Source organism: Alligator mississippiensis, chromosome 16 (genome assembly GCF_030867095.1).
Source record: "Alligator mississippiensis isolate rAllMis1 chromosome 16, rAllMis1, whole genome shotgun sequence".
Lineage (NCBI taxonomy): Eukaryota > Metazoa > Chordata > Crocodylia > Alligatoridae > Alligator > Alligator mississippiensis.
The window spans coordinates 34,790,880-34,813,772 of NC_081839.1; the positions used below are offsets into that span (position 1 = coordinate 34,790,880).

The 22,893-nt window shown below is 63.3% G+C and overlaps 2 protein-coding genes across 4 annotated transcripts in view; one reads left to right on the top strand and one right to left on the bottom strand.

The window, feature by feature from the left end:
- TMPRSS4 (transmembrane serine protease 4) overlaps positions 1–12,338 on the top strand; it is a 15,560-nt gene extending 3,222 nt beyond the window's left edge. Inside the window, exons 2-12 of one of the 3 annotated variants that reach the window (XM_059719878.1) lie at positions 2,869–2,899; positions 2,994–3,107; positions 3,736–3,888; positions 4,059–4,188; positions 6,133–6,234; positions 6,765–6,805; positions 6,958–7,117; positions 7,214–7,386; positions 7,827–7,922; positions 8,499–8,641; positions 8,720–12,338. In XM_059719878.1, the coding sequence (XP_059575861.1) occupies positions 2,869–2,899; positions 2,994–3,107; positions 3,736–3,888; positions 4,059–4,188; positions 6,133–6,234; positions 6,765–6,805; positions 6,958–7,117; positions 7,214–7,386; positions 7,827–7,922; positions 8,499–8,641; positions 8,720–9,730 (2,154 nt within the window). In that variant the 3' untranslated portion in view covers positions 9,731–12,338. Of the gene's footprint in view, positions 1–2,868; positions 2,900–2,993; positions 3,108–3,735; positions 3,889–4,058; positions 4,189–6,132; positions 6,235–6,764; positions 6,806–6,957; positions 7,118–7,213; positions 7,387–7,826; positions 7,923–8,498 lie in introns of all 3 variants that reach the window. The other 2 variants (XM_059719879.1, XM_059719877.1) reach the window with 2 other exon arrangements.
- SCN4B (sodium voltage-gated channel beta subunit 4) lies at positions 11,768–22,893 on the bottom strand. Its single transcript, XM_059719886.1, has 5 exons — positions 22,772–22,893; positions 17,239–17,402; positions 16,538–16,766; positions 16,080–16,209; positions 11,768–15,902 (listed from the first exon to the last, which is right to left on the bottom strand). Exons 1-5 carry the CDS (start codon positions 22,839–22,841, stop codon positions 15,809–15,811), a joined length of 687 nt encoding a protein of 228 aa, XP_059575869.1. The 5' UTR covers positions 22,842–22,893; the 3' UTR covers positions 11,768–15,808.

A 22,893-nucleotide genomic window follows, 5' to 3' on the forward strand; every position in this document is an offset into this window, starting at 1 on the left:
CTACAAGCAAGGCCAAGGGCACCTGGACCTCTTCAGCCTCCGCAAGAGAAGGTTGAGAGGTGACCTTGTGGTTGCCTATAAGTTCATCACGGGGGCACAGAAGGGAATTGGTGAGGATTTATTCACCAAGGCGCCCCCGGGTGTTACAAGAAACAATGGCCACAAGCTAGCAGAGAGCAGATTTAGACTGGACATTAGGAAGAACTTCTTCACGGTTCGAGTGGCCAAGGTCTGGAATGGGCTCCCAAGGGAGGTGGTGCTCTCCCCTACCCTGGGGGTCTTCAAGAGGAGGTTAGACGAGTATCTAGCTGGGGTCATCTAGACCCAGCACTCTTTCCTGCCTATGCAGGGGGTCGGACTCGATGATCTATTGAGGTCCCTTCCGACCCTAACATCTATGAATCTATGAATCCCTCCCCTTGTACACTGTCACGGTGTGTCACTGCCAGGCATGTGACCCTGTTTTGAGCCAGCTCTTCTGGTGCTTGAGCTGATCTCTCAGTTCATCTTGGAAAGGGTTGTTGGTTGTAGCCGTGTTGGTCTAAGGACACATGCAGGCAAGGTCCTTTGGGTAGATCTGATGTCTTTTATTAGACCAAGTAAATAGTTGGGAAAAAGTGCTTTGCATGCTTCGGGGCACAAACACCCTTCTTCAGACATAGGAAGACTGTGCTGTGTTATCCTAGGAAGGGTAGTTTTCTGCATGGTTCATTGACCTCTCCACACTGGGCACCTCGAGTCAGTCCTGGCACCTCCAGGGAGCAGGAGTTTGGACATGTCCCATTCCCCTCCCTGATGCCAGGGAGAGAGGCAGGCACCGGGGAAGAATTTCACAACTCATCCTCTTAGCAATGTCCTTTTTCCCTTCCCACATTTTGGTTTTAAATGGTGTTGGAGGGGAAGCATTTGATCAAATGCCAAGTCTTTTAACTGTAGGGAGTGTAAGGGATCAGCACCGATCTCTCGAAGGGCACAGGGAGGTTTGAGGCAGACAAGCTGTGCTCGATGCAATGACGGCTTTGCACACAGAGGCCTGCTACTTTCGCACAGGAATGGGCACACACAAAGCCCCTGGCTGCCCTTGTGTATGTGCCTCTGCCATGAACAACGCTCTTCTAGAGGTGAAATGGGATGTCACTCTCCATGGCCCATTCTTGTCCTTGCTTTTTCTGCCAATGAAAGGTAGCTGCCCCCAGCAGCAGCCACAGCAGGAGTAGACAGAGACTATCCACATCTGTCCCATGGGGGGGCTATGAATGTATGGCCACAAGCCAGGAACAGCTATGAGTGGATCTGGAAAGGCTGCTCCCACTCACCGGAGCCATCCAGGGACCCAAACCCAACTTACCCAGACTCCAAGGTTTGACTTCGAGGCATCTGTGCTGATCTCCCTGCTCTAGCAATGAGCTGGTTTCGGGAACAGGGTGCTGCTCCAGTCACAGCTATGGAGGGGCCTCGATCTCTCGAGGGTGCTTTGAGGCTGAAAGGGGTGAGAAACACTGCTCCAGAGGGAGGGGAAAGCCTGTGGACTGCCTTCGCTGCCAGATAGAGGGATTTTGGAGACTTCGGCCCGGGGCACGCGTCCGGCAGCAGGATCGGCATTGCCGGCTGAGCTAGAGGCAGCCCCAGGACAAAGCCCTGCACTGGGCCTTTCCACCTGCCCCTGAATCCTCTCCCCTGCTTCACAAGGGCTGAAGCAGCCCCGCACCCGCATCCCTGGGCCCTGGCCCGGCGCTGGAAGTCAGTGCTCAGTGCCGCGGCGGGCCCAGCCGGTCGTTCCCACGGCCCCGGGTCCCGGATCCCGGCTCTCGGTTCCAGGTGACTTCTCCCCCGGGGTCAGCGAGGGCGAGATGACGCAAGTGGGATTGTGCTGGGGTAACGAGCTCCCCAGACAAACAGCCTTCCGTCTCCTGCAAAGGGATGTGCCAAGGTTTCCTGGGGCTGGTTTTCCCCTTTGCCTTTGGTTTGTTTGCTGTGGCAGAAACGGCCCTGGCTGAGGGCTTGGCCCCGGGCCAGCAGCGCATTTGCACGTGTGCTTAGCTGCGAGCACAGGAACAGCCCCACCAAGGCTACGGGCCGCAGGGGTCGCTTGCTGCGATGAGACAGGCGGGCGCAGCAAGGCTAAGTGCAGCTGCGATGAGCACATTGTTCCCCCGTTGCTGCAGCTGTGAAACGGCTTGGCCAGACACCCCATGGCTGCAGAGGATCAGCCCTGTGGCTGAGCCATCCTCTCTCCTGGGGCTTTCCCAGGTGCTGGGATAAGGCACTGAGGCTGCACGTCCCAGGCTTTGGGCTCTAGCGCCCAGTGAGGAGCCTGCGGTGGCGAGAGGGACGTCAACAGGGTGTTCAGCAATGGGGCGAGTGCAGAATCAGGGCCCTGCACAGAGCCCCACGGGGGATCCACCACCTTGAAGACCACGGGCCCCCAGGCTCTTGTGGAGCTGAGGGTGAAGGTCTTTGCATTCCGGCATGCAGCCCCCTGAATAGGATGGAGGCCTGTAAAAGCACGAGCAGCGTGCAGGGAGTAACAAGGGTTTACTGCCACTAACGTATGGTGCTGTAACCCGGGGCGGGGGGCACTGAAATTCTCAGCTCACAGATCTGAAGGCAAAGGGAAGGTTTCGCGTTAACCTGTGGGACTCCTTGCCAGAGGGCTGTGCAGGCTGGTGGTCTAGCCAGGTGCCAAAGGGGCTCGGCCAGGTTCCCACGGGACAGCGATAAAGAGGAGTGTCGGGGCTAGGACTTCCCCAGCCCCTGAATGCTGGAAGCTGCAGGGGAGAGGAGAGGAGCGGCGCATGGATCCCCCTGCACAAATACCTGTCCTCACATGTTCTTTGCTCGCTGACTGCTGTTCCCCTTGCTTTTCAGGACCCGGACTCCGCACAGCCTCTGCAGAGAGGTAATGCCCCCAGGGCCCCAGGTGCGGGATCTGCATGTGGTTGTATGCCAGGCGGGCCAGAGGCGAGGCGCCCACGGCCTGCTCTCTGTTGCAGGTCCCGAGCTGCTGCGCAAGCCCTCAGCTGTGCTGCAGGCCTTCAAGAGACTTGGCATCCCCATCATCGCCGCTGTGCTGAGCGTCGCCACCCTCGTCGCCATCGCCTTCCTGAGTAAGGCCCTGCTGTGCTGCCCGGCTCCACGTGCCGCGCTGATGCAGTCAGGGCTGCACAGCTGCTGCCCTCCCTTTGTGCCCCAGGGAGAAACACCACGTCCCAGCGGCCGCAGCCAATGCAGCCCTGACTGCAGTTCGGCACCAATAGCACCAAAGCCATCACGAGGCCAGTACAAGCTGGGTAGAGCTTGGGCCAGGCTGCACACTTCATACAGGCCCCCAAAACTGGGGGCTTCTCAGGCCAGGGTGCAGCAGGGGTGGGGGCTCCCCAGGCTGGCACAGCGCAGGTCACTCCTTGCTGCAGCCCAGTTCTGGCTGCGAAGGGGCTGCAGGGTGAGCTCCTGGGGCAGGGCGGCTCTGTTCGGCTCTGTTCGAGCCTGGGCCTGTCCCCTTCTGTGTAGTCCCCAGGCAGGTGGGTGGGTGTGCCCCACTGAGCTGAGCAGGGATTGCTCAGTGCAAATTAATCCTGCCCTGGCAAGCACCCGTGGGAAGATGCCCTAGGCCTCCCGGCCCCACACTAGCTGGGAAGGCAGCATGACCAACACCTCTCCCCTGGGAGTGCCCTGGGCAGGGCTAAGCCCAGTCCCCATGACCAGGCCAGGGTGACACTGCCCCTTCTCCCCCAGTCAAGGGGCTGGTGGAGCACTACTACTTCTTCTGCAGCAAAACCTTCAAGTTCATCCCGCGGCAGCAGCTGTGCGACGAGCAGACCGACTGCTTCTGGGGCGAGGACGAGGAGCACTGCGTGCAGCGCACCCCGCTTGGCCCCTCTCTGGGAGGTGAGCGTGGGCCCGGGGCTGCCCAGGGTGCGGAGGGGGCGGCTGGCAGAGCTCCTTGCTGCATTTAGTCACCAGCCCGGGGACAACGCGCCCTGCCGGGTCTCCGTGCACTGCGCTGCAGCCGGCTGGTGGCAGCCCCGGCATGGAGCTCACCCTGCACTTCCCCCTAGTCCGGGTGTCCAAGGACGGATCCACCCTGCAGGTGCTCAACCGGGAGACCGGAGTCTGGTTCTGGGCATGTCATGACAGCTTCAATCTGACGCTGGCCAGTGCGGCCTGCAAGCAGCTGGGCTACAACAGGTACCTGTGCCCCCCCCACCCCTCTCCACTTGCCCCAGATACTCTGGGTAAGGCAGGTATTAGCGCCCTAGTGCCCGTTGCCAGGCCGGGGCCACAGGGAAGCTGCCTCTACCCTGCAGCCCAGCCTTCCTCACACCAGCCCTTCCTCAGCCTCCCAGCCCCAGGCAGCCCCTGCAATGCACACACCTGCCCGCTCCTGCGTGCACGGGCTGGGACCCCTCTGCTGCAGGGGCACTGCCCTGCGCCTTCCCCTCCTGGGCTCCCCAGCTCAGCCCAGCTCTGCCCCTTGAAGCCAGTCCCCAGGTTTGCAGCAGAGCTCCCTGCACTGCCCAGGCTCTTGCCCGCCCCAGCTGCAATTCCCTCAGCCCAGGGGCAGTGCCCAAGCCAGGGCCAGACCCTGCCTTTTATGCCCCATTTTGCTCACATAATCAGTCATGGGACTCCCAGTATGCCCTGCCCCTCCCTCCCATTAAGGAGAGAGACCCAGCACACTTGTGGCACCCAGTGCTCTCCATGAATGTCAGGCAGGAGCAGCGGGAGCCAGACTGGGCCCCATCCTGCACCCCCTACCCCCCCAGCAGCCTGGTCCCTGCCGCTCTACCCCACACTCAGCACGGCTATGACCGTGGGGTGTCATTCCCCCCCCACCAACGGGAGCCCCATGGTCCTGACCCTGGCCACAGGAGAGCCTGCTCCATCACCGGGCCTGGGGGCTGGGGGCTGCTGGTTTCCTTTCTCCTGCCCAGAGCGGCCAGGCTCATGCCTCCAGGCGTGAAGGCCCAGACTGACTCCTTACCTGGTCCCATGAGGCCGGGACCTAGGGAGTCAAGGACCAGCCTGCACACCTCACCTGCAATGCCCAGGGGCTTGGGGCACAGAGCAGCTTTGCCAACCCAGCCTCTGCCCTGTCTCCGGGTCCCCCCCGGGAGCTCACAGCCCTTCCCCTGAAGCACGTGGGGGCATGCAACTAGCACGGCATGTGCCGAGTGCTGGCTGCTGCAGCCCTGCTCATTGGCACGGCCTCTGGGCCACCAGCGGGGCAGGGAACATGAGAACACCCTCAACTCGTGACACGAGTGGGAATGCCAGAGAGAGGTTTCCGCCTCTTCCCAAGTCTCCGGCAGGCTCCTTGGTGGAGCCCGGTTAGCGCCCAGAGAGGCTGCCAGGAGAAGGGCACCCACCTCCAGTCCTTATCACCCGGAGCGGGGCGGCCTCCGCTCCTCTGCTCGGCGGCCCCGCCAGCTCCGAGCTCCTCCGCACTGCAGCCCGGAGCCGGCCTGGCAGCGTGACAGCTTGCTGAGCAAGCAAGAGCCGCCGCTGCGCCAGTCACCCCCGGGCTGCACAGCTCCGTCTCCGAGTCCGTGGTGCTCATGGCCATCGGGATGCTTTGCTCTTTGCCTTCCTGGCTGTTCCTGCCCTCCCACCCCTTCCAGCTGGGCCCTTTCTTTTGTTTCCCAAGCTGCAAGCCTGGAGGGGTTGCTGCGGCTCAGGTGGAGGCAGAGCTGGCCTGTGCATCCCGTACCTCCTTCCATCATGATTTGCATCCCGAGCACATCCCCCCACACACTGCCGTGGCCCCGTGCTCTGCGAGCGTCCCCGCACGGGTGCTGTCCCAGGCTCAGACAGCCCCACTGACCAGGAGGGGACCCAGGAGCAGGCTATGCCCATGCTGTGAGCTCCCGTCTTCTCGCACAGCCATGAACCCCGGGCCCCCGGCTCTGCCCAGCTGAGGGCACCTGGCCAGGTTGCTAGGGCCAGGGAGGGAGGGAGCCGTGTCACATGGAGCAGCGGCAGCCCTGAGCTTTCATGGGAAACACCTGTGCCACACTCCACTGCATCCTTGCAACACAACCACGTGCTGGGACCTTCCCTGCTGGCTCCCCTGGTCACGGCCCCGTATGGTGACAGGGAGCCAGACTGGTGAACACTCTCCGTGCCTTTCAGCGTCCCCACTTTCCAGGCCGTGGACACGGTGGACGTGCGGGGCTTGCCCTTCCGAGAGGTTACGCTGAGCAACGGCAGCCTCCACGTGCAGGACACAAGCAGGTGAGCGGGAAGGCGAGGACCAGATCCCCTGGGACAGCTGTAGCCGTGTCCTGGGGAGTGGCCGGAGGAGCTGGCTCCTTCGGACAGGAGCAGGGAGGCACTCGTACTCACACACAGCCCTCAGTCAGCTTGGTGTCCGGGGTCGCTCTCAGGGCACTCCTGCCCAGCGGTGCTCCCCGGCACCCAGGCCTGGTGCAGCCAGGCAGACGGCAGGGCGCAGGGGGCCCAGCTCTTGGCAGGGAGCTCGGGGGACATTGAGACAGCAACCTCCCCAGGGGCTGCAGCGGCCGGGGGAGCTTGCAGCGGTGGTGGGCGCTGCACAGGCCGTACCGTGGCTGGCCCAGGTCAGAGCGCTGCAGCTGCCTCTGTCCCACAGAGCACGTGCAACCTTGCCAGCCCAGGCTTGCCCGCCGAGGCCCTCGGGCCCTAGCATAAGGGCAGTGCGCAGGCTGGCATCTGCCCTCGCAGCGCAGGGCGGGGGGCACCGTGAGCAGCACGGCTTTGACAGGACGCTTTGCTTCGCCTTCCAGGCAGTGCCTCTCGGGCTCCCGCGTTTCGCTCACTTGCTCCGGTAAGTCTGACGGCATCGCCAGGGCTGATAGTCTCAGAGCATGCGACCAGCCCCGCACGGGCCAGGACCTTGCCAGGGCCCAGCTCCGCGTGCAGTCCCCCGCCTGCGCAGAGGGCAGCGCTGAGCGCCATCTCTCCCCCGTTTGGCTGCAGGGTGCGGTGAAAGCCTCCGGACCCCGCGCATCCTTGGGGGGGAGCGGGCCATGATCGAGGCCTGGCCGTGGCAGGTCAGCTTGCAGTACCAGAGGGAGCACATGTGCGGCGGCAGCATCATTGGCCCGCGCTGGGTCCTCACCGCGGCACATTGCTTCAAGTAAGACCGACCGCGTGCGCCCCTGGGGCCATGGCACTCATGCAGGGAGCCTCTCCCGCCCTGTGCCCAACGCCGCATCTCACTGTGTCTGCACAGGACCAACCCATGGACGCAGAGCTGGCACGTGCAGGCCGGCTCCGAGCTGCTCTCCGATGCCAACACCAACACTGCCCTGGTGGAAAAGGTCTTTGTCCCGGACGGCACCTCTGTGATCCCCCAGGGAGACGACATCGCCCTGGTCAAGCTGCAGACGCCCTTGCGCCTGTCAGGTGGACAATGACTCCCGGAGCCCTGCCTGGCCACGAGCGCCCCCAATCCAGAGCCACCCATTTCCTCGGGCTCCCCGCCACCTGGCATAGATGCTCCAGCTGGGCCACGTGCCAGTCAGCACTGGGGTGGGTGGGTGGGAGGAAGCGTGGGGAGACTCCTGCCACCGCTCTGCCCGCACCGGAGTGAAAAGGGCCCCGTGCAAATAGGACTAGTGTCAGCCATGAGCACGCCCGGGTGTGCAGGCACGCTGACATCCCACGTGCCCTGTCTGGCTCGTCATGGCAGCACAGACCCCTCTGCCTTGACCTGGGGCCCACAACCCCAGCACACATACCCCGGCCCGAGGTCCAGATCCCGCTTGTGCTGGGGCACAACAGCCAGGGTTCAGGACTCCCTTCCTGCCCCCTGAGGTTGCTATTCCCTGTCCTCCCCGCTCCAGGCGTGGTCAAGCCCGTGTGCCTGCCCTTCTTCGACGAGGACCTCAACCCGGGCACCCCAGTGTGGGTGACAGGCTGGGGCTACACGAGGAGGAACGGTGAGCCCGTCTGCACCCCCAGGCTGAAAGCTGCCACCCCAGTGGCTGCACTGTTGCTTGTTCGTGTTTGGGGCTGGGCTGGGATTCGCACACTTCAGGCCACAGCCTTCCTCCCGGGGTCCAGGAAAGTACCGCCCAGGTGCTGCATTGAGTCGTGGGACCCTGGTCAGGTCACAGCCTGGTGCAGCCTCAGGCCAGTGGGCTCTGGGGCCCGAGGGGCATCCCTCGGCCTCCGTGGCGTTGGGACGAGCAGAGCAGGGCCCAGCTTATGGCTCAGGGACAACGAAGAGGTGCCTTAGCTCAGGAGGGATCCAGGGGAGGAAGCAGCAGCAGAGACAAACCTGGGTGAGAAGTGGAGCAGCAGCACGTGCACGGACTCGTAAGCAGAGCAAGCGCCTGCTGCAGCGGTCCCAGAGCTCAGCGCCGGGCCCCTTGCACCCTCCCCAGTGTGTGCAATGGCCCCACGTGACAGGCGAGACAGGAAGCGTGGGCAGGGGCAGGGGGCAAGCGGATAGACTGCTCCCGGCCGTCCCACCGGGAAAGGGGAGACTCACAGAGGGAGCGTGTGTTATGCAGGTAAACTCTCCTCCGTGCTGCAGCAGGCAGAGATCCAGGTGATCTCCCAGAGCGTCTGCAATGCCGTCAGCGCCTACCAGGGTGAGATCACGGAGAAGATGCTCTGCGCCGGCCTGCTGCAAGGCGGTGTCGACGCCTGCCAGGTGGGTGCTTCTCCCACCTCGCCAGGGTGCCCTCTGCACGCGGGGCAGCTCAGCTCACGCTGGCCTCTGTCTCTCCAGGGGGACAGCGGTGGCCCCTTGCTGTACGAGCAGCAGCGCTGGCACGTGGTGGGGATTGTCAGCTGGGGCCAAGGCTGCGGCGAGGCGAGCACCCCTGGTGTCTACACCAAAGTGAAGGCCTACCTCGACTGGATCCACACCGTGCAAAGGGTCAGCCTCCCTGCCTCGCCAGCCTGGCACCGCTCCAGGGCTCCCGGCGGCACAGTGCAGGGCCCCGCGTCTGTCCTCTGCCGGGGTGCAAGGGGAGCTGGGGCTGCCTGCGCCTGCTCCCTGCGCGGCCGAGGCCACCTGGGCCCGGGGCAGGAGCACCACGGCCGTGCTGGCCCATGGCGGGGACACCAGCTAGGGGCCTCTCCAGAGCAGCGGGGCTGGTGCAAGCAGGCTTGGGTTTTGCCAGGGGAAGCAGTGCCTCCCGCACCGGGGCTGCCGGGCACAGGAAGGCGCGTTGGCCAGGAGCAGTCTGGGCGGGGGCCGGCTGTGTGGGGGCACTGGCCTTGCTCCTGCTCTGCTGCTGCTGCCAGTTTTAGTCTGATTCCTCGTCTCTCTCTCCCGCCCAGTCCGAGCAGTGAGGTGCCCGGGTGCAGGTCTGCTCCCCTTCCCTGCACCTCCCTTCCCTGTCTGACTGCTGCGCACAAGCTGCTGGGAGCCTGGCCTCTGCCCTCCACCCTGATCCCTGTCCCAAAGGCCCAGCGGCCCTGCTCAGCGCTGCCGGAGGATGCGGGAGGAGAGCCAAGGCAGCCAGGAGCAGCAGCACCCTCCTACTTACCTTGCTCGGGCTCCTCCTGGGAGAGGACGAGGTCCACCCTCTTCGCAGAGCCGCTGCGTTGGGAAGCTCCTGTCCCTGCTGCCCCGGCAGCCGGAGGGAACAAGCAGCATGTTCACCCTGTGCAACGCTCCATTAAACCCCGTTCCTGTTCCCAGGGCACCCTTGCAAAGGACCGACCTCTCCTCTCCGCAGAGATGGGCTCGACCCCACTCTGGGCCCCACAGCAGACACAAGGGCCAGCCTGAGCTGAGGCCACTGCTGGACGTGGGGCATTGCCCATCTCCGACAGGCAGCAGCCCCGGTCTGCGGCCGAGGGAACACGAGGCGTTCTGCTCCCCCTGCAAGACCCTGCGTCCCGCAATCAGGCTGTGGGGCCTGGCAGGGCATTCGGGATCGCTGTGCCATGTTCTGGCGGGTGGTGCTTGGCTCTCGGGTGCAGGGCAGCTCTGGGTTATGAGAAAGAGAGGTTTGCTAAAAGGATCGTGATGATCACAGGACTGATCACTGAGCGATCACAGCGCATGTAATGTCAGCGCTTAGAGACCCCAGGGCTTATTCTGTACTACACAGCGCTGCAGCTCCACGCAGCAGCCCCCAGCGCCAGCATGAGGCCGGCTTGTTCCAGGGGTCTGGGCACAGGCCTGGGTCCCAGGAGCTCCTCATGGCTGGGCCTCGACGCTGGCTGTTTGCCGCGGCCCCCTCAGTCAGGGCAGCAGGACGACAGAGCTGGGGGCTCCTGGCAGTGCCAGTCCGTGCCCAGTCTGGCAGCACCATGGGCTGTGGCCTGCAGTGGTTTAGTGCATCATGAGCCCTTCTGTCTGCACACTGCTGCAGCTCCCACGTGCTCAGCATCATCCCTGCCCTGAGCAACCAGTGCAGTGCCTCAGTTTCCCCCATACTGAAATGGGGACGCTCCCTGCCTCAGTGGGGCTGTCTAGGATGAACCTGCTGGTGATATGATATGCTTGGGTGGAAGGAGCTTGGGAAGCACCGCACTTCACTATAGCCAGCAAATCCCCATGGTCTGCTCAGGCTGCACGGGTGCTGGGCAGAGCGATGCACCGGGGTGGTCTCACAGGGCCGGGGCAGGGCAGGGCAGGGCAGGGCCTCGCACCTGTCTGCAAGTCTTGCACGTGGTTATGGCACTGTGCGCGCAGAGCACGTCCAGTCTGGGGGCGGCAGTATCACGGCCCCCCTGGATCTGGACAGGGATGCATTGCCTTCCACACAGCGTCCTGCCAGTGCTCTCCCTGCCCCGCCGGATGCACGGGCTCCCCTTGCCCCGGGCCCGTCGCGCGTGCGGTCCAGGCTTCCACACACCAAGCTCGTGCCAGTGCTTCTCCCCGCTGCACGGTGCCCCTCGGCCCTCTGCACAGCTGCCCCCTGCAACGGTGAGGCCAAGGCGCTCGGAGGGGAACAGCTGAGCAGGGAGCTGCTGAGAAAGGAGAGATCCCGCCACAGACACTTTCTAGGAAGGAGAAAGAGGAACAATGGCGCCCTGTTGAAGGTGCTTTCTGTTGAGACCCGTGCCGGTGGTCTCCAGCGCGGACACCACCCCCAGCGAGGAGCTGCGAGTCCGTTGCAACAAGCCCAGTTTTCCCATCCGGGATCGCCCCTGCCGTGCGAAGCCCAGGCGCAGGGGCGGCTCTCGGGAACAAAGATGCATTGTGCGCCCGCGACCAAGTAAACAAGAACACTCCCCTGGACCGCGACCAGGAGGCCAGCCGAGTCGAGCGGGGGAGCGGCAGCTTGAACAGTTCTCAAAGACAGGATTTAAACCAAAAAGAAAAGAAAAAGAAGAAACGATCTGCTCTGCAACACGGCTGGCATGTGATACGGCTAGGAGCCAGGCCTGTTTCCCTTCACCTGTGCTGAACCTGACAGCAAGGGCTCCTAGCATTGTGATCAGCCCTGTGCGAATAACTCCGTGTCCTCCTCCAGGCCCCGGCTGAGGACCACCAGCACTGCGCCCTCCTAACTATGGCTTACAAAGCCCTTGCAGAGCTGTTGGCATCATCCTGTTTTGCAGGCGGAGGTGGGCCGCGCCGTAGGTCCCCGAGGGGGCGGCGAGGGCAGTTGCCAAGCCAGGAAGGCTCCGACCCCAACAGAAAACAAGGGGCTGCTGGGCAGCAATCTCACCAGGACTGCTGAGTGGCCACGCGTCGTAGGCTGGGAGAAGCCGTGTCCTCGAGGTCCCTCAGGTGCACGTGTGCTCGCGCTCAGCCGTGCAGGAGGCCGAAGCCAACAGGAGCAGACGCCAGCAAGAGCCCAGGCAGAACATCTCTACTAAATGTCAACTTTTATTTCATTCAAGGCAAAGCTAAATAAAACTCTACAGTGCAAAACGTGTTTTAAAGGCAACACACAGGATGTCCGGAGACACCCCGTGTCTGTTTACAGTATATCCTATATGTAAAACCAGTACACCCGACGCACGCCCGGACGTACAGGTCTCTGTGCACGTATGGACAGTGGGCACCACATAGCTCAGGAGTTTGTGCCAAGGGAGCGTCCTAAGCATGCCCGCTGCCAGGCTGCACGCGCCCGCACACCGTCGCAGACCGAGAGTTGCGGGTCAAGAACTGATTGCGTTAAGTTTTCTGTCAAGCCAGGGGAAGAGTCCATGCATAGTACAGCGTTGCATATCATGTGGGAAGTGGGACGATGTCCTGATCCTGATTCTAAAAAAGACTGACAGGTTATGGCCACTAAAAATAGTTCTTTTAAAAAAACCTTTCCCTCCCCCAACTGCGCTCTCCCGGGAGAGCTCTTCTTCAGGGAGGGGCCGGGGCTGGTGGGCTAGCTGGGAGATTGTATGCCTTTCCTGCTAACATCGCATGAGTGACAATGGTACTTTAATAATACTTTGCATTTATACAGCGCCTTTCATCCAAGGATCTGGGAGCCCCTGACAACCAGGGAGGAAGCAGCCTCCCCGCGCCCATGAGGTAGGTCAGTCTGAGCCCACTGGACAGGCAGGGAAACTGAGCACAGAGGTCGAACGATGTGCCCTGGGCTCCCTACGGCTCCCGGTGGCAGAGTGGGGAGCAGAGCCGGGCTCTGGAGCCCCAGGCCCTGCTCCATGCAGCAGAGACGCTGCCCCCGCACAGCACTCGTGCCAGAGCCGGAGCTGCCTCCCTGCGATGCCCGCCCTGGCGCAGAGCCTCCCCACACACCGGTGCCACTAGACAGGGTGCAGCTGCAACTCCCCTCTGAAACCACGGCCACGTGGGCACTGGCACTGGGCACTGCACCCAAGCTCTGTCTGCAGCCTGCACCGCGGCAGTGAGCACCAAATTCAGTCACGAGCAGGGCCTCAGACGCTGCCAGAGACAAGCGCCCATCCCAGTTCCCTCCTGGAGAAAACAGCACGTGGCCTTCCCTATGGTGCGCACAGCCCACGCGGCCCTGGCAGGGTGCCCAGCTCCGGGTCCAGCTGGCTGCTCTTCCTGCCCTTGGGCTGGAGACCGAGCCCCAACCACAGACCTCCCGCGTGCCCTTTCCTCGCTGGAACGCCAAGACCCACCCTGACTCCCGACTCCCCCGGGTGTGGGGATGCGGAGGAAAGAGCCTGTTCCCGGGTCGCATGGACAAGGGCGCGGACATGTATGCATGAGCGATGAACTCAGCAGCTTACGACATTCAAGGACTAAACTGGACTTCAGAGGGACACTGTTGGCCTGAATTTTACCTTCAGAAAGGTTTTAATTCCATCTGGAGGCAAGGCCACTGGGGGTGGCATGGGGGTAGGGGTGCAGGCGGAGGGTTATTTGCTCCTTCCGTAGTTAGACAAGGCTTTTCCAGCTCCCTGCAGATGGTTTGGAAGATCTTTTGCCCAAGACAGAGCTGCCGTGCTCAGGCAAGACTGCCTTCCTGCCCCGGCTGACAGCCTGTCTGAGGGAGCTCTGCCACCAGCCGTGCAGGCCCAGGCACACGCCATGCATAGGCACAAGCAGCCATGAAGTCCATGGTGGACTCCACGGAGCCCGACGCCCCGGGCACCTGCGTGCCAGCTCATCCAGTCCGGTTCTGCTGCTACAGGCCCAGGTCGGTGTCCCCAGCAGGACCTGTGGAGCGGGGCATGTGGGGCTCCCCCCACGACAACAGCCCCTGCCAGGGCTGGGAGTGGATGGTGCGCGAGGCAGGCACCGGGCCGGGCAGACGGGGCTGCAGAGGAAGCAGAGCGGGGCAGGGCGCAACGGAGACCTCCCCGGGCTCTCGTTTCTGGCTGTCTGGGGGGCTGCCCAGCCAGCATCCCTGGCATTCAGCACGGTGGCGAGTCCCTCTGTCCTGATGCGGTTGTGGCTTCCTGCACCTGGCTGCGCTCACGTGCTCGACCGCCGCCCTCCCCGCCCGCGGGCTGCCTGCAGCCGTCCCATCCGAGGATCCAAAGCACTTTATAAATGTGACTCCAGGGAGCCTCACAGCACCCCTGCGAGGTAGATCAGTATTATTACCCTCATTTTACAGATGGGGAAACTGAGGCACAGAGAGACAAAGTGACTTGCCCAAGGTCACACAGCAAGTCGGTGGTAGAGTCAGGAGCAGGACCTGGAAGTCCTGAGCCCTGGGCTCTGGCCGACCCCCTCCCTACATCGTGAATGGAGGCCATGCTCATTCCTAGATGACAGGAAAACAGAATCAGCCGTTTTCCCAGTTAAATCCATTATAAAAAAATATTTGCCTAACCAGTTAAAGCCTTGCTGCGCCAGCATCTAAAGCGCCTGCTCGGCATGTGCCTAGCCGAAGAACGAAAGAGGAAGCCCAGAATCCACAGACGAGAAGCGCAGCAGCTTCCCCCCAGGCGGCCAGGGCGGCGCGGGGGGCAGGACACGTGGGCGACAGGCAGGTGCCTGGGCACGAGTGAGTCAAGCCAGAGGCAGAACAAGCCAGCTTCTGTGCCAAGACCCCCACTTCCCCCAGCATCTGCCAGCCGGCAAGGGGGACCCCCACATCTACAGCCATGCCCCCAGCGCCCCCAGCCCCACGCTGGGGCTCAGATGTGCAGCACGAGGACACAGCCCAGCCTGCTCCACCCCGAGGCAGCCCCTTCCCTCCTGTAGCCCAAGCTGGCCCTCCCTGTGGGTCTGCCAGGACCAGGGACCAGCGCGTGGCGTGATTCTCCTCCCCAGTCCGCCAGCGTCACGCTGGGTACCGCCAGCGCCAGTGGTGTCACTCGGGACATCACTGGTGTCCAGGAGGGGAGGGGAGGGTCTAGACGAAGCCGCGGGGAGATTTGCAAAGCAGTAGGAGCATAGCCCTTGGCTGGAAGCTGCAAACCGCCCCGTCTAGCTCCTGACCAGGGCGGGGGGGACTGGGGACACGGCAGGCACAGGCCGGAGCATCAGCTCATCCGACAGGGCCTGACTGCCCTCGCAGCCTCTCCGGGGCTCCCCGCAGTGGAGCCCGCAGCAGGGCTACGGACAGCCCAGCCCATGGGTGCCTCCGGGCTGCCCAGCCCTCCAGCTGGCTCTCCACACTTCGCCGGGTCCGCTGACCAGTGGCTGTGGCCTGAGCTGGGAGCGCGCCGCACACAGGCAGGGAGGGGCCTCATTGCCACCGACCCACCCAGAGCTCCCACCTGGGCTCCAGCCACGTACCAGGCCCCGTATCCCTCCCTGCTGCTGTTTGCACCCGTGCAGAGCTCCCTGCTCACCCCACACCCGGGCGCAGCAGGATGCCCAGGGCCAGGGAGGGCAGAGCCAGCCCTTGGCACTGATGCAGGGACGGGGCGAGGACTGCAACCAGACGCTTGCAGGGCCCGCGCATGGTGCCATGACATCAGGCCTGTTGCTGCCCAAGCCCGGTCAGACGGGCCCTCCAGCAGCCCAAGCAATAGGGGTCCCTGGGCGGAGAGGGGATCCCATGGGGGGCGGCTCACCCAGGGGGCCTCGAGCCCACTGGGGAACAAGAGCCAGCAAGGAGCGGAGGCCAAGGCCATGCCAGGCACTCGAGGGGAACATAAATTTGGTTCTGCAGCGAGCTTCAGGGGAGAGCCACGCCGGAGTCCTGTGGGCAGTGCCACGCTCCGGCCCGCAGCCCTGCCAGGAGCCCGGGCCCCTGCCTCTTCCCTCTTACTTGACATGCGCCGTCCCTGCCCCGAGAGCAGCCGGGTCGTCCGCCCGCTCCAGCCGGGGTCCCTGAGCCGCTCCCGGGCCCCGCGGCGGTTGCAGTCTTGTCTGAGAAGCAGCAGCGCGAATTGCAGGCACGTGTGTAATACAGACAGGTCCTAAGCATGGTTAGTTTGGCAAGGTCATGGGTCCAGCCCCTGCCCCAGTGGGGTTTCGCCTCCTTGCAGGCAGGTGCTTTGTGCTGCGGTTGCTTCATGCCTTTGGTGTCACTTTCTGTTCCGCTTTGGAGCCCGCCAGGCCGTTCTCCGTGTTGTCGTTGCCCGACGAGCTCACGAGACACTCCTTCCTAGGGGACAGTGCACAGTCACCCTGCAGCCCACGGCACGGCAAAGCCCCGGCCCACCGCCCCCCGCCTGGCAGGGCTTCTCGACCTCTCCCACCCACCGGGACAAGCACTCCCTCCTCTGGCCCCAGGCCACACACTGCACCCCATCCACTGGCCCCGACCCCCCGGCCTACTCACTTCCCATCCTGGGTCTTCTTGATGATGAAGAGGACAACCTTCTTGACCACCATGAAGAGGATGAGGAGGCCGATGAGCCCGCCCACGACGGCCACAATGATGAGTGTCAGGGTGTTGTCTGCTACCACCACTGCACGAGAAAGCCCGGGTGAGGGGGAGGCTGCAGCCCAAGCCTCACCAGTGCTGGAGCCCACCCAGAGGTCTCCCAGCCTCAGCGAGCACGGGCACGGCGGGGGCTCCTAGCAGCCACGGAGACACCAAGCTGGTCTTTACCACTGTTCCCTGAGGCTATATGGACCTGTTAGCACCTCTCCCAGCCCGCAGCACACCCTGGAGCGGTCTGCTCTCCGCCCCCGGAAACACCAGGTGCCCAGACCCCCAGCCCTTTTATGGCCACTGGCCACAGGCCTGATGTGCACGCGCGTCCCACGCCGCAGGGCTCTCCCGCGGACACTCACGCTTGTGCACGACCTGCAGCTCAATGTAGGAGGAGTGCTCGGCGTTCCCTTTCTCCCTGGGGTTCTTGACGTGGCAGGTGTACTTCCCGGCGTCACTGAAGTCCACGCTGAGGAGGACGATGGAGATGTTGTTGTCCTTGCCAGTGGTCGAGCCCACGAAGACAACCCTGAAGTTCTCGCTCTGCACCTTGGGCTCCACTGCCTTGCTCTTGATGAAGCCGCGGCAGAGCTGCAGGGGAAGGGGCACGGCACAGTGAGCCAGCAGCGGACCAGCCTCCCTGAACACAGCAAGACCTGGACACGCAGCTCGGTGGGACTTGGCCACCTCGAGCAGTGCGGAGCCCTGCAGAGCTCTGCCCTGCGCTACGAGGCTCTCAGAGCTGGCCCAGGCCAGCAGGGCAGGGCCAGGGCAAGCCAAGACCCTCCTTAGTGGAAGGGAGGGGGAAACAGCCCCAGGCACAGATGGGCCCCCACAACCCAAGGCCCCTTGGCAAGCAGGGTCCCGCTTTGCTGGAACACGAGCTGTTCTCTCCCAGGGAGAGGGCGCAGACGACGTGCAGTCAACTCGAGAGCTGCTGCCCTGACCACATACCCCAACCCCCCAGCACGGCCAGGGAGACGCCTACGCTGGGAGCGGGGGCCGCTGGCCAGGCCCAGCCCTGATAAAACCCTGGCACTGCTGTGCTTTGTAGGCCCCGCACCGTTGTGCTGTCGTTGTACGACCAGGTGAAGACGAGGTCCCAGAAGCCAATGCAGGTGGTGAAGACGCAGGGCAGCAGCACATCCGAGCCGTTCAGAGCTGTCACCACGTTGGTCTTTCCCACTGACACCTCCAAGGCGACCGCCACAGCACACATGTACAGCCCTGCCCGGGGAGGATGAGAGAGTGAGACACCCCCCTCCAGCTGCGCAGGGCTAAGGGGGAGCAGGTCAGCAGGGTCAGGGCCGGGCAGACCGCTGGGAGCAGACATGCATGGGTGGAGGAAGCAGGCGCTGCAGCTAGAGGCTGGTGCCCGGTGACAGGGAGCCGGGTTGGGGTGGAAGGGCGCGTGCACGCCAGCAGATAAGGGGCGCAGGGCAGCAGTGTCACAGGCACAGGTAAGCAGGGCATCCCTGCGGGAGGCTGACATGCGTGGGGGCAGTCGTGTCTCCATGAGCTATGGGGGCAGCGGGGGGGGGGGGGGGGGGGGAGGGGGGGGTCATGGGGAGCACGAGGGCTGGCAGAGCTCCACTGCTGGCAGCGGGCAGATGCTCATGCTCCGCTCTGGTCCCCAGAGCCCCCCCCGTGCTGCGGAGCACAGCTCTCCCCTGCCCGTCCCAGCAGCTGACACCAGGCTCAGGCACAAAGGACCACACAGCCCTTGCTGTGACAGCTGCCAAGTGCCGCTCGGGAGCGGGGCTGCAGCTCAGTGCAGGGCCCGCACTCCTGGGTTCTGCTACCGGCTCCTTGAGCAACCTACGGCCAGGCCACTTGGCTCCTTGACTCTCTTTCTCCTTCTCAAAGACAAGCCGTGGCCCAGCTGCCCTGCTTGCCCAGGGCAGCCAAGCACGTTAGAGGAAGGGAGCCCACCTACATGCACTGTCTCTGGCAGGACCAAGCGCCACTGGCACGTACAGTGCAGGGGCTCCTCAGTGCCTGCAGCAGGGCTGGAGCTGAGGCTCCCGGGGAAAGCTATGCTGCCAGGCAGATGCCAGTGGAGAGCCCCAGGGCACACGCCTACCCATAGCACCTTTAGCAAAGCCCAGCTTTTAAACATAGCAAAGCCTCTTCTGCTGCTGGACCTCCCAGCTCACACACTAGCGACTGGTTTTCCTCCCTGGGTGCCTGGGGCTTTCCTCGCCTCAGCCCCTAAGGAGGTTTCCAGTCCTCAGCATGGGAGCAACAGGGACGGTGCAGAGCCCTGGGAGAAGGCTGCAGCTGCAAGAGCTGGGCTTGGCGGCTGCATCTCAGCAGCCTGCTTTGCAGAAAGCCTTGCCTTGCTGCAGCTGACAGATGACCTTCAAACTGCAGACTGCAGCTTTTCCTCTCCTTCCCCTCCCTATTAGCGGAGCAGAAGATAATGCAGTCAAAAAGCAGATAAAGCCCTGGCCAAGAGAGCCAGAGACATGCCTGTGAGTGAGGCAAGGGGGCAGGAGTGGGGGTGCTGCAGGCAGTGGCCCTGGCACCATCACTCTGTCACCCCACGATGAGCCCAAGTGTCTCAGCGGTGTCTCCGCTCCAGGTGGGCACTGAAGGAGCCGAGCTGGGAGCAGGGAGACCCATAAAACCCTTCTTGGGCCAGCTGAGCACATGCTGCAGAATGATCCTCTGCCCTGGGCCACTTCTCCTGTGCTCCCAGGAGCTGAGGTGCTGCCCAGACACAGCCAGCAGCAACCCAGGGCTGCTAGTGTTGGCCTCATCCCTGACCCCATGCAGAGCTGAAGCAGGGCTCCACAACTCCCACTACAACAGAAGAAGCCTGGCACAAAGCCCTTCCAGGAACAGGCAGGCAGTCCAGGGCTGAGCAGCCCTCTCCCCCTCCCCCTGGAAGGGCTGAAGCTGCCTGGCCTGGGAATAAGCAAGGCAGGCCCACCCCATGCCCTTCCCTGGGCCTCAGGTCTGCCACGTGGAACGTGGCTTCTGGTTCGCCAGCCCCGCAGAGAGCGCCCTGCACATCCCAGCACCAGCAGTGCTGCTTTCCCTGCAACAACAGCCCTGACCAGATACCGTGGCACTTACAGAAGGAAATGGGAAGCCCACTCCTCCCCAGACACAGGGGCCAAGTCCTGAGTTCAGCCACCCTGAGCAAGGCTCCCCTGCCCTGGGGCAGGCACAGACGCGACTGCAAAAACTTTGCAAGCGTGTTTTGCGATAGAAAGTACATGGTGACCCAAATGCAAAATGCCAGGCCCTCCGGGACCAAGGAATAACAGGCTGCCATCACACCGGGGAGGTGACAAAAGCTGCGAATATTTTTAAAATCCAGCTCCCCAATCACCCTCTGAAGTGTTCATTGTTGGCACTTTGCAGGTCAGACTAAGGAAACAAGTGTGCTTCCACACTCAGGCCCAGCACAAAGCTGCAATATTTGTGCTGCAAAGACCGCAGGGAAATATTTGTTTGCTCCAGCAGCAGATGTTCCCTGGTCTTGGAGGCATCTGGTCTCTTATCGGGGCAGCTGGGCCATCAGCCTTTGGTTTCCCAGCCCTGTCACAGTCCAGCGCCCCTCGCAAACAGGTGCATGGCTGAGTGATTTTGCACTCGTGAGCAGCCCCACACGCTCCCTCGCACTCCCACATGAAGTGACTCGTGCACGTGCCTGGGTTTGCGAGCAAATCCGACTGGACGGTGTCTCTTCCAGGGGCCGGATCCTCCTAGAAAGGCCATGCCTTGCAGCTGGCAACACATCGATTGCTGCCTGGTGCAGCTATGACTGGCATTACTGAACCAAGCATGTGGCTCACCTGGGGGTTAATCCTGTTCCTGTCCCATTGTACCCTTGGGTAGATGTGTGCAAGGCTGCCTGCATATCAAGCCCCATGCAGATGCACTGGGAGGCAGGCAGGGCAGGCACTGAGCCCCAGGTCACTCTGGTTCCTCTCAGCAGTGATGCTCCTCAGCATCCTGCCTGACTGAACCACCGCTTGCCCCCTGGACCAGCCTGGCACTTAGCCTGGGGCCCCTGCAGCCCAGCCAGCCCTGCTCGCAGGGCAGCCAGAGGGCACCGATACATCTAAACGAATGCCTCCCCTCCTAGCCTGAGCCCTGGCCTGGCTTTGGAGGTAGGCAGGAGTCTGCCCCAGGAGACCTGGGGAGCCCCCAGGGCCCTACAGACAGCATGAGGCCCCTGCTAGTCTGGAAGGCAGGACTGGCCACTCCAGAGGCCTTGGCACTGCTCAGTGTGGGGAGAAGCACTGCCACGCACCCTTGGGGAGGGAATGCAAACAGCAAGAGCCTGCATTTATCAATCGTGTTTCCTCTACAAGTCTTCAAGGGCCCTGGACTCAAGAGCCTGCTGCACTGCACCTCATCCTTTGCACTGGCACAAGCATGCGTGGAACACCTGCGCGTGCCCAGTCCACAGGCCGTGGCACAGGAGAGATGCCTGCCCTGGCACAGTGGTCCCGCTCTGCCCCCGCCCTACAGCAGAAACTGCCAAGCCCTTTACCACAGCTCTGCATTCACTGCTCGCAGGAGGGCGAGGAGCGTGATCTGTGGGGTCACAAGGGACAGACCCCGGAAGTCCCTGCTTCCCACCCCTTGCTTTCACCCCAAGTCCTCCCCAGCTCGACTGCCACTGTTCACCCCATGCTCCCAGCTGCACTTGGTGCCTGGAGCCAGCCCAGCCAGGGTCGGTCGTGGCACTGGAGGAAGCAGGCTGTGGAAGCGTGACCCGGGACAGCCTCAGGCCCTGTGCAGCAAGATTCACCACGATGGACACTGGAGGCCTCTGTTGCTCTACAAACACGCTGCTGAACAAGCGCCGACATAGAGCCAGCTGCAGACAGCCCCAGCCTGGCTGCACATCCTTCACCCGGGCCCGAGGGGGAGAGCTCACAGGCCACGCCATGCACACCCTGCTTGGGCACCCGAGCCCAGCCTGCCCCGCAGTGCCTGGCAAAGGCAGCATCACAGCTCTCGGGGCGCAGGTAGCAGCCAGGCTGGGACCAGGCCCTCGAGCAGTGGGGAGGTGCTCACAACGCCCATCTCCACCAGAGCACATTAGCTGGGCCCTGCAAAGAGCCCGCTGCCTAGGCGGGCTTGTAGGGCACCGCTCCTTCCGGGGCTCGCTCAGCCCCATTCTCTTGGCGGTCTAGGCCCAGCTGAGCTGGCCAGGACATGAGAGAATCTGATTTCCTTCCGGAGCCCACAAGAGCCAGCACCTGATCCTCCAACTTGGTGACCCTGGTGTCGAATGGCCCTGCCTCTGCTCTGACTGCAACGCCATCTGGCCAGCCTCTCCTCCTCCGTCTCAGGCAGCACACGGCTCCTCCGGGCTGGGATTTTCCAAGGAGCCCAAGGGAATCCAGCAGGATTTCAGGGCTGATCACGGGAACACAGGCTCCCTTGGACCCCAGGGCTCTCTCACCGTTGCAGCTCATTTCAGCTAAGGCCAGAAATGCCCTTGGCCCCAGGGAAAACCCCAGCCCTCCCCTCCAGCAGTGCCGGGGGCTGGGCATGGACACTTCAGCTCCCATTTTCCAATGCTCTAGGAAATAAGACAGCCCAGAACTGCCTCCCACAGACAACAGGAGAGCAGGGAGCTCGAGGCCAGCTGAGGCAGGAAATCAGCCCCCAGAAAAACTGCAGCAGCTCTTCCTGGCTCCCAACACATGGGGAGAAGCATCTCCCAGCCATGACCCCAAGCAGGCAGGAAAGGAGAGATGAAAAAACATCCTCTGCTTCCCATTCTGCTGACACCAAGATTCCTGGCTGCTCTGAGCACCTCCAGTTGTTTTCTCTGGTCTCTCGGACCTACTTCACCTTTAATTTTAGCAGCCTGGGACTGGCAGTCCCTGGAGCGGAGCAGCCCAGTGAGAGCAGCGGAGCCTGTGAAAGGAAACACCTCACCAAGACAGCTCAGCTGGGGCATTAGGTAATGACGCAGGCAGGGCCCTTGGGGCTGGGAGTCAGGGCTCCCAAGTTCTATTCCTGACTCTACCGCTCATCCCAGGATGACCTTGGACCGGCCGCTGGCCCTGCAACTCGCAGGTAAGGGGACGAAAGCCCCAGAGTGCCGGGGTCTCCAGAGGTGCTGGTGGCGCAGGGCAGTGCCAGCCTGATGGTGGCACGGGAAGCACGGTGAACACCTCGACATCCTGGTAAAAGAGTTAATACCTTCAGGGCTCACAGGCTCAGGCAGACACGGAGCAGTAGTACCAGGGACCCGCAGGCTTGGGGTGGGGTGAGGGGAAGTTTGAGCTGCAGACACGGCCACCCTGGGACCGGGGACTCCCGCGCCCGTGAGCCTTGCTCAGGCACCAGCCCTCGGATCCGGGCACTTCAGCGGCCTCGCAGCTTTCCCTGCAGCCCAGGGAGGCTGGGGGAGCCGCGGCCGCGGCTGAGTGCAGCGCACAGCCCGAGAGCCCGCCCGGCCGGCCAGCACCAGCGACGCGGGCAGGGGCAGGTGCAGGTGCGGGCCGGGCCGGGCCGCAGCTCGCCAAGGTCAGGCACAGCCGGCCCGCCCCGGCCCCGGCCCCGGCCCCGGCCCCGGTCCCGACCCTGCCCCGCCGGTCCCCGGCCGGTCCCCTTACCCACGAGCGCCGCCAGCAGCCGCCTGCCCCGCGGGCCGGCCTCCCGGGCGCCGTCGGAGCCCGTCGCCATCCCGCGGCAGGAGCCGAGCCGAGCCGCGCCGCGCCGCGCTGCGCTGCGCTAG